General features: G+C 38.3%; 1 protein-coding gene across 5 annotated transcripts in view; it reads right to left on the bottom strand.

The window, feature by feature from the left end:
• Positions 1 to 13,657, bottom strand: part of LOC105229367 (dual specificity calcium/calmodulin-dependent 3',5'-cyclic nucleotide phosphodiesterase 1) — a 173,939-nt gene that overhangs the window by 10,793 nt on the left and 149,489 nt on the right. The window contains exon 5 of one of the 5 annotated variants that reach the window (XM_049461085.1): positions 13,186 to 13,443. The exons of the other annotated variants lie outside the window; for them this stretch is intronic. Within the exon in view, the coding sequence (XP_049317042.1) occupies positions 13,186 to 13,443 (258 nt within the window). The remainder of the gene's footprint in view (positions 1 to 13,185; positions 13,444 to 13,657) is intronic. 5 annotated transcript variants of the gene reach the window in all.

Genomic DNA, 13,657 nt, shown 5'->3' on the forward strand with positions numbered 1-13,657 from the left:
TCACACAGTGAGGTAACTTTCAACTGTGTTCAACTTTTTTGGTATTTCAGAACTAATGCTGCAGTTTTTGTAGGTGTTATAGTGGAGTATGAAGACCCCCTGGCAAAGGACTAAAGCAAATACACACAGTTGAACCCATAACAAAAGAGCTGATCACCGAAAAGTCGATATGTTTCCCCAATGTGGTATGCCAAATCACTAAGTTCTGAAACTGTAAGTGTTTGCCAACATCAGTATCTGCGAATGACTGTTAATACCTTCATAAAAATTATACTCAAACAAGACTGTTTCGTTAGCCCTCGCATGGAACTTGAAAAAAAAATTATGTTTGCTGAAATATTGCGAAATTTCACCCATTATTTCAATGAACAATTAAAAAATTCGGCACTTTCCTCTCAAACATGTCAAAATCGAACATGCTACGAGCTTCTTATAAGTCCTATAAGTCCCCAGTACACTTATATCCCGTTTGCCGTCAATGAAAGCAAAGTCGCCTGTGCATGCCACAAAATTCGAACGAAACTACCAAGCACACACTATGCAGATACAAGTAAAACTTAAGGATAATCCTTGCCTTTGCTTGTGGAGCTGCGAAAGCGACACCAAAAGCAATTAACTTAACTAATGCACACCTTTTGCGTTTCTCCAGCAACTCCTTGGCGCGGTACTGAATTATGAATTGTATCAGCTCGACAGTAATGACACTCTGTCGGCTATTTTCGCGCCGCAAACGACTCATGGCAATTGATGTCGCGCAAGTTGGCGTCTGTGCGATTCACACGCGCGCACACAAACACACACACACGAGAGATCTCGGGTAAGGCACACCGCAGGTTAAGAGGCGGCGAAAGTCGCCAGCGGCGCAAATTCGCAGCTACGGCGATACTGTTAACAGCTGGTAGGGCTATTAGTGCGACGATAATACGAAGTGGGCGTCAGTAAGTCAGCGTTGGTTGGCAACTAGATACGTCTAAGGTAATTATTTAGTAACCGCTTGAAGGACAATCGGCAGCGCAAGCAACGTGGACGTGGATGTAGATGTGGCCAGTTGCAGATGTCAGGGCGCTGCGGTGGCAGACTGGAAGTAGATTGATGTGGGCGCGTGCGGTGTCGTTCCAAAGGCCGCGCAAGGCAATAGTTCTTGTATAATATGTATAACTAATCACTCGCGCTAAAGTTGTGTGCTCAATTTGCGCATCTGGTTGGCGGGTATTGCTTTTCACGGTCTATATTTCACACATATCCAACTTTTTTTTTACTTTCGTGCGCGCTTTTATTCATTTGCGGATATTAATTGCTGAGCAATAATTCAACGCGTTAACCGAAGGTTGAGTTTCCACATATGCACACACTTACTTGCCACATGCGAGCGTCCAATTGCGCGACCCTAAGACTTATACCTTGAGGCGCGAATGTGTGTAGGCTCAACTGCTCCTTTGGATTGCCAAGCAGTTTTGTGTGTTTTTCGCACTTTTTGCAAGCAGTAAAATTAATGTCCTTGGAATCGCACCTGGACACCTTAATCCTTATGTTAATACCGCTCAGACTCAGCGCCTTATGTGTTGCCGTATTTTTCGGCGTGACTTACGGTTTTGTAGCAACAAAGCACTTCACCGAACACACAACTTTTACTTGTAATTTATTTTATTTGACTTTGTTTTGGCACAACACTGCATACTGCGTTATTCCGTCTGTTGTTCTTTCGCCACTTGGAGGCTGCACTAGATGTAACCGTAACCGTACTGTTGCTGCGGCTGCTCAAAGCTGCGACGCACGTCGCGTTGAACTTTTTTCCATACGGCTGCGCTCCGCTTAGGTTGCACGTTAAATTTAAACTAAAAGTGCAAAGTATACGAAGTACAAGAAAGTGCCGACGAGCAGCACAACAAGCAATTCCATTTCCCCATTCACCGTTTTTTCAATTTCCTTCATTTTATTTTTTGCAACTCCCTTAAGTGCTGCCGTGCCGCTGGAAGAGTCATGCAACGCCGCAACGCAGCAGCTAAGGCAACGCGCGTGGCGTGAGCGGACCTAAGCGTCTTGGTCACAATTGGCAAGAACAACAACAACAGAAACGCACACAATAGCAACACAAACAAAGAAACAAGTGTTGACCAATTCAATGGGCTTAGCGGTGACGTAGACTTAGGCAACACCAACACAAACGCCACACGAAAAAAGTACAAGCAATAATAATACAAATATGGATGAAGAGGATTGGGGGGCAGTGTGCCTGTGGAAGTCGTTCCCAACAATTAATTTTGTTTAACTTGTGGATATTTTTATTAGCGCTTTTCATTTCGTTTAGCAGCGCCACGACCACGACCACTCCCACTGCCATTGCCATTCTCCGCCGAGCACACTTCTATGCTGGATTGTATGCGGCAGGTTTGTGTGGGTGTGTGTGCGCTGTTGTTGCGCCTCCATTGCGAATTGTTGCGAATGCAAACACGCTAGCTATTGCCTTGCCGGTTTTATTACTCACTTGATACTCGCCTTTAATGCCGTTAGAGCTTTTGTGGCACACTTAAAGGATAACAATTATGTAGCCGCTCAAACGGCAAAGTGGAGGGAATGAGGGGCCTAGAGAAACGGTGTACATATGTATGTAAGACTACATTCTTTATAGAAGCGCAAAAGTAGGCAGCAGTGTTTAGATTATGGAATGCATTCAATATGAGACCAGGGACTGGCTATAAAGCGTGCCTAGATAGGTTCGCTGATTTTTTTGCAGTGGTCTGAATCTCGTTATCCAACGAGAGACCGAGCTGTAGACTGCCAATGCAGGATTAAGGCTCTTGGAACCATCTTTCCGAATAGGGATCGCATCGCCTTGCCAGTATATTAGAGTTTATCAACGTGTTTGGGTTATGTGAGTCCAGGTGAGTGTGAGTGACAGAGGGCAGGGGATAATAGACCTGAAAATCTATCTAATCCTCGTTAATAGAAATTTTGTATTAGTTAATATGCTGGTTTTATGAAAGACAAATTTTGACTAATTAAAGCCGAGTTTCCACAGAACTTTACGTAAATATTTCCTTGAAATTGACTGAAGAAAACGATTCATATTTCTTATTGAGAAATTATATAAGTTGTACCCCTTTTTCCTCCAAAAGCACGCCACTGCCTTCGGCTGCGAGTGCTGTGCATGAGGCACGAATCAAGCCGTAGATAAAAATGACACAAGAATATGCGAAATGTTTAGAGAAAAACGGTAATAAATATGACATATTCCGCTAGTCAAGGAAGAGTCGGCTTTATAACTCTTCGTGCATTGGCTGAGTCGCACACAGCCCCTCGCCGCAGTTACTAGTATATACCATATACTACACGGAATTTCGCAATGAAAATGCCATCGAATCACGAAATGCAAACATTTTACTTCCTGATAGTAAATGTTCCGTTATATAGGTTGTTGTTGTAAAAGAAGGAGAATAAAAAGTGGAAAGTAGCACGAACAGCGGCGGAGCAGGATTAACGACAGAGCGCGTTTGTGCACGCGAACGTTGCAGACACGACGCAAGCAACATCAAAGCAGACGCCAGCCACAATTCCAGGTGACTGCCACACACACACACACCCTCACACATATGCGCATTTTATGTGAGGGATTTCGCTGCGTACAAGCGCCGCAATGGCACCTCTGAAGCGTGTCTGAAGTATTTGTGTCGAGCCACTAATATCCCACTTCTGATAGCCAACTGCGTGCTTCGACGCCATTTCCTCTGCCGGCAGTGGTGCAACATTGTGCGGCACTGAAGTTGTGGCGTTCGCTGCGCCGCGCATAAAAAGACAGGAAATTTAACTTGAAAGTTGGTAATTACTAAAGCATGCTTAAGTCCTGCCAACGGAATGCTTCAGTGGGGAGTTCTCGAGGTAGCTTCGGCCAATTTGTGGGTCAAAACTTCAAGAAAAAAGAAGAAAAAGCACGCACAGTAGTTCTCTTAGCGAAAATACAAAGAACACTACTTTATTTAGGGCACATTCATCAATATATTGGATAATCGAAAAAGTCTTTTCGTATTTTGTCAACAGAATCACGTTGTGTCATACCATATAGTGTTGGAGAGGTGAGGTTTTGTACCATATAAAAAAGATTGGCTGCAAAAAGAAGCTCGATGTTTGGGTACCACATGATTTGTCTGTTAAAAATTTAATGGACCGAATTAACATCTATGATTCTTTGCTGAAGCGAAATGAAATCGAACCATTTTTGAAGCGTATAGTAACAGGAGGCGAAAAGTGGATCAAATACGACAGTGATGTGTGAAAAAGATCATGGTCCAAACGTGGTGAAGCTCAACAAATGGTCGCAAAGCCAGGATTGATGCATTAAAAGGTTATCCGGAGTGTTTGGTGGGATTGGAAAGGAATCATCCACTATGAGCTGCTCTAGCCTGGTCGAACGATTAATTCTACATTTTACTGTCAACAATTAATGTGATCGAAAAAAACGACCTGAACTGATCAACAGAAAGGGCTTCGTCTACCATCAGAACAACGCTAAACCACACACATCTTTGATGACTCGACAAAAACTGTGAGAGCTTGACTGTGAAGTTTTGATGCATCCACCATATAGCTCTGACCTTGCGCCATCGGACTAACATTTGTTTCGGTCAATGCAGGAATCCCTTAATGAAGTATAGTTGGGTTCAAGAGAAGCTTGTGGAAACTAGTTGTCGCAGTTTTTCGCCGAGAAACCAGAAAAGTTTTTTTTTACATTTTGTCGGCTTTGTCGCACTGTTTCGTAGTTTCTACTCAGCGATTTATCGGACTTATTTACCTTTAATATAATAAAACCTTTTGTTTTGTGGTGTTAATTGCTTATTTTCCGCATGCTTAAATAAAAGTAGCCGAGCTTAACCTTCGGTAGTTGCTTGTTGTTGCTAATGTGCTTTTGCAGAGAGAAAGCCGTTAATTGCGCCAAAATATTTATACAAATGAATTTGACACACATTAAATATAATTTTGGGCAAAATGATTTGTGGCATGCTCTTTCACGATTAAAAGGAACAGGAATTGACACCTGAAGGCCAGCAACAGGTTTAACGCCTAGCAAGTGCGTATGTACAGATGTGTGCATTATAAGAACATATACATACCTGAGTATATAATTACATACAGAAGTGCTATTATTTCTCGCCTCAAACAATTTCTGGTATAGACGAATTGGATAACTGTTAACGGTAACGGAAATGAACGTTTAATCAGTGCATCCGCCAAGGACCTTTTAAGAACGCTTTCTTTAAGAACAAATTAAAGAGTTTTTACTTTGCGACGAAACAATTTGAACTCACTTGTGCAACATCAGTTACTAGGTTGCACATAAGCAACTAATTGCTATGCAAACTTCAGTCTCCTTCCGACTGTTTTTGCAGTAAAGTAACATACGAAAAGTGTGTTTTTGTTTGTTGAACAAAATAACCACTGCATAATCCCTTTAAATATTCGCATGTGGCATGCAACAGTCAACTAACTAAGCGGCGAAAGTTTTTTGCATTTTCTGCTTGCGTTTTGCAAAAGTTTTGTTAATAAGCATTTGCAGATTGGCTGCTCGCACACGATGTTGCCACACGAAATGCCACCATTTCCACGAGTAAACACGCACTTAAATGCCAACTACTTCGGTCTATATTTACTTTCGACTTGATTCGTGGAATTCTGCGAAGTTTTTAGTTGCAACCAAATATTTGTTGAATTATATCACTCGCATATGAGGCTGAGACTGTCGACAAGAAGTTTTGCTATTAGCCAAATTCTTAATTACGCTTATGGACTAGCATTGCTTAAGCTGGCGGGTTTAAGCGGATGTGTTTAACAATAAATGCGCGAAATAAAGTTTTGCACTAACTTTCACGATGAATTTTAATTTGTTTTTTATTTATTAACTTTTGTGCCCGATTGGGTTAAAGCTTTTAATGTCTCATCAGAGCGAGTCTCATAAAAATTAATCAAATGCTTGCAACAATGTTGTGATGTGGATCAAACTCAAATTCTTCGCCATTGAAAAATGAAAAATCTCTTAATACAATATTATTAAAAGAATAGGTAAGAATAGAAAAGAATCCGTAATAGGCATTCCGACAGCGATAAACGTCAATGAACTATCGAAAATCTCATTTGAATCATCCAAAAAGGGAAGGTTAGAGAAGAGAAGGTTAGTGATCGGTTACCCCTTTGAAATCCCAAACAGACAGCGTAACCGATATAGTTCGAGCACGTTCATCCTTTCTCGAACATTATCTCTTGCGTTTTACATTCTTTTAAAAACCCAATTTTTGCCGAGAGACACAATGCGCTTCAAAAATGTCTCACTTTTTTGACGTTTGGTAAGCAAATCACTGTCGTTAAAGCGAGGAGGCAAATTTCGTTCAGTCGAAACATGAGGAACCCATATGTCAAGCTTCGAAATTAATTCTAGATGTTTTATGTGTTTGCAAATTTGTTAGATTTAATCTTTCAGAAATCTTTATAGTTGTTATTCGACAATTTGCATCCATCAACGACTTTATTTATCCACATCGGTTTCAAGAGTCCGTCTATGACGTAACGAAATTTTGCAAACCAATTTGCTAGAACTGCATTTTTACCCCTTTAGTGGTAAAACAGTAAAATATGCCGAAAATGCTGTTTTAGACCTTCCATCTTCGACAGGGCACCAAACAAAAACTATCCCAAAAAAAATTAGGAAATCTTTTTACAAACAAGCCTTACTATATCAGCTGTTCAAATATATAACGGTAAAGCGGTAAGTGTGAAGTTGGCTGTGAAAAAATCCAATAAGGTCAGCTGTTGTCATCAAACGAGATTACTTAGTGAACGACACAATTTATCCCTCTAAAGCAAAATATCAAGTTTATTAAGATACTATATTTATAATTACCCATGCCAAATATTCGTATGAGCGATTTCCCAACAACAAAATGTCGGCTATAACTTTCGTCATTATTTCATTATACTCGTATATACATAGCTATAAATATAAAAAAAAAATTAAACGAATTCCCGAATCCCTTAGGCACCTTCAAGCACTACAAGTATTAACTAAAGCGCGTGTTCCAACGCTCCACCAGAGTGTATTTACACTTCAAAAGGACTAAAATTTTTGCTATTTGCTCCTTTCATTCATCACATGTTCGTATTCACATTGGAAATTGTCCAAAGAAATTTTTATTTTTTTACTTTACACAGGAGAATTAATGAAGCTGCTGCGTGCTTCCCCAATTTGTGCCTTCAACTTTTGATTGATTATGGCGAAGTCAATGGCAAAGTGAAACGGAAGCATTAACAAAGAGAATTTGGGCAAAAATGTGAACAAAGTTCAATACGCCATATTTGAGCAAATATTTAAAGGCTTCATAAAGCGGTCCTTTTGTGGGTCGATTAAATGTGCCGCTACACTTTACTCAATATATATTAGAGCGAAATTTGACCTAATTGAAGCCATTAAAACGCATAAACATTGACCGAGCATTATTATAGGTTAAAGTGGGTCAAAAGACCGCCAAAAGAAGGAATTGATTGAAAAAAGAAGAGGAAGTGAGTGGACACAAAGGAAGTGCAGTGGAGGGGACGGCATGCTTAAACTTGAAATAGGTTTGTACACAATTTGATTTGCGCGTGGGTAGAATCGGTGAAGTTTATTCAGCTTTTTGATTTCACAAAAGTTTGACTGGCATTTTTTATGGTAAAAAAATCGCTGATTTATAATAAAGCAATTGTGCGAAAGGAGGCTACATTATCAAAAGTGCAAGTATTTGAGTAGAGCACTCAATGAGGGCTGAGAGATCGTAGAGGAGTTGCCTGAAAATACTCTTTAGCAGCTGTTAACATGAAACAGCTGTTATCAACACACAGCTGTTAACTTCAAAAGGCTGTTATAATTGTGTTTGCTACCACCAGAGAGATAGCAGAGCCTCTTAACACCTCTGGTGAATCGATTAAGCTCTTTTTGTTAAATTTTTCAGCCTTATTTGCGAAATGAGCGTCTAGTGGTGCAATTGAAGAAATTACACTAAGAGATATATTACTTTTCAAAGGATATAATATCATTCATTACTCAATTTCATTAAAAAAAACATAATATCATAGTACATCTCGCTAACTACGCCGTAGCTTCCATTTAATATATATTTTAATGTTAACTATTTTATTTAAATAACTTTCGATCATTAACGCTACAACACACCCTCATTAAAAATTACTTTTATCGCTTTCAATCCGTAATATTTGTGCGAATGTGCGTACTTAAGTTAAAGAGATGTTAATTAAACGAGTCTGCACGGGGCGCGCGGGCGGAAAGCAACTTAATTAAATTTTTATCCGCTGTTGCTGCACTTGACGTTTATGCTTTCCCATCTCCTGATATATAATATATATCCTGTCGAAACAGTAAGCTCGCTTTGGTATTAATGCAAACGTAGGCTCTATATACATACATACATGCATACATAAATACATGATGCATACATACAAGCATACAATGTGCATCCGCAAGCCCTTCTCTGCAGCCAAAGCGCAACAATTTTGTAATTACGCCTGACAAATGCATTAACAGCAACACTGTTGACCGTTAGCCTCAACAGAAATTGCAATAATTGCACGTATGTAAATAATTGGTCGGCAAAGCAAATCGTATGTATGTATTTGTGGGTAAAGCTGGTTCATTATATTTTAAGTTCATTATCACTTCAAAATCCGTTTCGAGCTTTTTGCAGCAAATTCGGTAAATATCAGCTGCAGCAGCACTCACACACACACGCACACACATATATAGATATAAATATATAGAATAATAATGCATGTAGTGGTTTAGTAATTTCGAATAAATTGTAATTAATTCACAATATCGATATGAACGTATCACAATATTTGCACTTTCATAAACATAATTACTGACGCTGCACACGTCGCGCCGTGCCGCTCCTTCGCTGCCATTTGCACAAATTGCAATTGATTTTATTGCTTTTAAGCGTTAATTCTAAATCACATAAATAGTTTTGAGCACATGTAACGATTTAATTTCAATTGGGTAAACAAATAACTGCAAACACATCTCCCGCACGATTATTTGTGATATCTGCTATTGCTTGCCGCGCCGAAGTAAGAGCCCTGCAAGCGTAACGGTACATTCCTATGCACATTTTGAGTAACAAATTGAAGGTCTTCGACGTGCTTTGGCGCTATCTAGCAAATGTGATATTGGGCTCAAAAATAACTGTTATCGGCATAGCAGCTTTCATAACGGCGCTTCTTAAAATAATTGTTAACTTCATATCATTGCCGTCCATATCAGTATCTCTTTGGCTTATTGTGAAAATTAAGCGACATTTGTCTACTTTGGATATTTATCATGGATTTCCTTCTAATGCTTTTTTCTTATCACTGCCAACCAAATAAATAAAAATGCTGCTTATTTTTGGCTGTAAATACATTGGTGACGTGAGAACGTTGGGGATACGAGGGTGCGGGCTTGCATAGGTTTTCTTCGGTTGGAAGAATAATTGCTCAATAAATTATAACAAATTGTTATTTTGGGTTTTATGAATATTGGCCGTCGAAAAAGTATTTTCATATTTGGTCAATGGATATTGCATTCGTATATCTCCAGTGTGTAGGAAAGGTGAGGCTTGGAGCTTCTTTCAACAAAAAGAAAAATATATTACGAGAAGTACAAATACATATATAAAAAAATAAGTTGAAGTTTGATTAGAAATACGAAAATACTTTTTCGACTACGAATAGAAGGAAGAAAAAAATATTTTAATTGAAAAAAATAAAGTATATTTCGGACATAATAAGTCATAGTAAGCTATGTAAGTTTATGTCAGCTTTCGTAAAAGATTTTTTTTTTTTCAAAAGTTAAAAATAAAAAAATCAAAAACTTGGTTATTTGAACTTTTTGCATAAATTTTAAGGTTATGTGAAAAAAGTGAATCATGAAAAATTATAGATATCATCATTAACTACAACAACGCAATATGACTTTTTTCTATAGAGCTCGTAGTTTTGCCGGAAGTCGAGATAATCCGTTTTTAACACTTAAAAGTTCAACCACAGCCCCTACCCTTCCTTTACCCGCCTTCGAATCGTCCGTAAATTATTTTTCCTTTCATATTTGTTATTTCATCTTTCACTTCCGATGGGTTTCAACCTACTTAGATTTTTTTTTTTTATCATATTCAAAGGCTTCTGCACTAGTCTATAAGTGGCATCGAATTTTCGACTTCAGCGACCACATGAATTCTGAATCGCTGACATTTAGCTTCAAACCATAGAATTCCGCAGTTATTAACTAAAATCTACAGCATAATTGGGTAGCCCTCGTAAAATGCATGTGAGTGTTGATAAAATGTATGGAACGCCATAAATAAGCCACATTGGGCTGGGCGTGCTGCTGATTGTAGGCAGAAAGACAAGCCTAAAAAATGCCCGCAGGCATTGCTAATCAAAGTTTTATTTTTTGTTGTCGCCAGTTAATTAAATAAACGTGTTGAATTTGATAGCTGTTGATTAAAATAAAAGTAAAAATAAAAATATTTTTTGAGGTGCCGACCCTCACAGCATTACTTTATTGCAAGAAAGTAAATAGCAGATTTATTTTACTGTTGAAGAAAGTACATAAGCAAACATTAAACATTTAACAAATTTTTTTTTTTTAGTTTTTTTTTTAAATATTTTTGCCAGTTTAGAAAAGCATTTTGAAAAAAATTTCCAAATTTTATGATTATACCAATTTTATTTATTTTTTAAAAATAACTTAAAAAAGTATATCATTTAAAATTTTAAGTTTATTATATTTCCTCACTTTAACCAATTTGAATACCCCTCGCCTCTACAATATTGAATATTATTCACCTTTATTAATCGTATGTAAGCGTTGGTTTCAGGTGCATATTTATTTATTATTTATTGTTGCTTTTACAAAGGTCGGTTAGTCCAGTCGCAATATTTCGTACACACATACATATGTATATAAATATAATAATATTCACAATAAGCTTGCCAATACAAAGTAAAGCCTGGTGCAGCCCACATGTGCGCCTAAAATTATGCTGCTTTCATAGACGGATTTGCGTAATGCGTAGATTGCGAATTTGCCAGGATCCTCTCCCATATTGGAAAACAACAATGGACGCAACGGCAGAGGCGTGTGTGTGTGCACAGGCCGATCTCCTTTGCGCCACCGAAGGTCAGCGAGCCGTCAGAGCGAAACGGCAATAAAACAGGCGAACAATTGTTGGAATTGAATTAAATCGGATTTGCAGCGAGTAAATTGAATTTTCATACCAACATTTTCACTCTCAATTCGTTTGAGTGCATTAATAAATAAAAGTGTGTGCCGGTGTGTAGCGTTTGCCAAGCATGCGTGTGTGTGCTCGTGTATGTGAGAGATGAATGCAATTACTTGTATTAAATGCCTGTGCTGGCGTGGAAATTCTTTTGTCGGTGCGTGATATTCACTAAAAAGCGCAATTTAAAAATGCTCTGCAAATTACACAATGAAAGCTAAAACAACACTATGCATAACAACCCGTTACTGACAGTCGGCAGCTAAAAAGCTCTATAGCGGCACCTGTAAGATTTTGTTTTGAACTACTTTTAATTTTTTTGAGTAAAAATGCAGCAGTGACCGCTTTGAGCATTAAATAAATACTGTGAATCTAAACAAACCACCTCATAACGGTATTAAGTACAGAAAATCAATATATCTGGGACTGGGCGCGACCGAGTACTCTGAATTAGCCACTTTCACACAATTTAAGTTTACTTGTGAACATTACATTTTATGTTTATCTGTGGGTACTAAGCACTTGTTTCCAAATTTTTTTCTTTCTCTTCTTCAACACAAAGACCTGGGTGCTTTCTTTGCAAATTATTTGCTTTTTCGCGAAATTACAATTCATTTAATTTGCCAAATTCGTTTAAATTTATGGCTTGAAGCCACACACGGAGCCTCGCTCGCACAACAATGCTGCGTAAAAGATTTGCAAAGTACGCGTAATGAAATTCTGCAGGGTATTCTTTGCCGGTATTAATATTAAGTAGACGGGTGTCAAATTTCCATTAAAACTTGATGAGATTTGCACTCCGCCCGGCTCATATTCGGCTTAGTAATCAACCGTGGATGGCATCTAGGGACTTGCTTTAAAACTTAAACACGAGTATTTGTTTGAATCGGTGAAATCGTGTGTGTGTGGGTATGTGAAACGAAGGTGAAACAGGTGTGCACAAGTATGTACGAACTCACTCGGGATACTTATGTGCACATACGAATACATATGTACATACTTATGTTCGCATATACACATACTCAGGCATGCAACCGGTGCGCGTCTTTGAAGCTCAGATGAATATCCGGAACTTCTAATTACTGCGGGAATTTTCCATGAAAGACGAACTTTGAGAATCACTACAACCGATAATTTACACGACAATAAACTGTGAGTGATGGAGTGCGCTATGACTTGAGAAGAGTGCACGACCTACAGATTTCTGTAAAACCGAGATGATGGAGTAAGCAAAGTTGGGGTTTTGGTATGGCTTGCACGCTGGAAGACATAATCACCGTGAGCAACATGTACGCCGTACATTTCCTGAATGTGCAGTTGCGGAGGCGTGAGAAGCATGCGAAGTGAGAAGAGTGTTGTTCGTTAAATGCGGAGTTTTATGGAATAGAGCTCGCGCTGACACGCCTTTCAAGTAGGCACTGAAATGCGCTAATTTTATATTTATTGGAAATATACATACATATGTATGTATGTATCTACATACAAGTATGGGGCAAAATGGGTGGCTGTAATGGATTTACACATTTGTATTAAAAAAAAAATTAATTAATGGTTAATATTTTTATATTTTTCACGCGTCTCTATTAAAAATACCAACAAGTGTTTTTTCTCATTATAAAATAAAATAAAAAAAATTAAAATATTGCCAATTATTCGAGTGCCACTTCGCAGTATTTAACCGTTTACGTTTTCGCTTGGTGTAAACAACAACAAAAGCACAATAATGGCACATTTACTGCCAGTGTTTATACACTTCTTTGCTGCCAATGAAAATATTTTCGTTGCCGTCTACTTTAGTGGTGTACAAATCAACACAATTGCACGAATTACACGAACAAACAATTTGCCACATTCTATTTAAAGCAAATATTTGCGCAAAATTCCAATTTACATTTCGAGTTCTATTGACCTATAGTCAATGCTTTTGTTATTGTTGCTGCATTTTATTTCATATTGATTGGTGAGGTTGTTGTAACAGTACTCCGAGCAAGGACGTTGCCGTTGTTGTTGTGCTCGAATTGTAGGCCAGGATGAATGCTGTCCTTGTGGTTGTTGTTGTTGTTGTCTTTGTGTTCGTTGTTTACTCTTAAAGACAATAACACTTGACGCGTCACTGGACCATTGACTACGAGAGGCTGAAGAGCAGCCACTAAAAATACACACACATACATATACTTATGTATATATATTTTCCTTATTTACATGCCCATGAGAGGGTTAAATGCCAGAGGAATGTCCCTGCTGCTTTAAGTACATTCGAATATAACTGTATTGCCGTTGAAGTACCAGGCAAAAACAAATAATAACACACATTGTTAAATGTCAAAGTTTTATTGACACACAACAGAACCAGCTGGAATGGT

Source organism: Bactrocera dorsalis, chromosome 1 (assembly GCF_023373825.1).
Source record: "Bactrocera dorsalis isolate Fly_Bdor chromosome 1, ASM2337382v1, whole genome shotgun sequence".
Classification (NCBI taxonomy): Eukaryota; Metazoa; Arthropoda; class Insecta; order Diptera; family Tephritidae; genus Bactrocera; species Bactrocera dorsalis.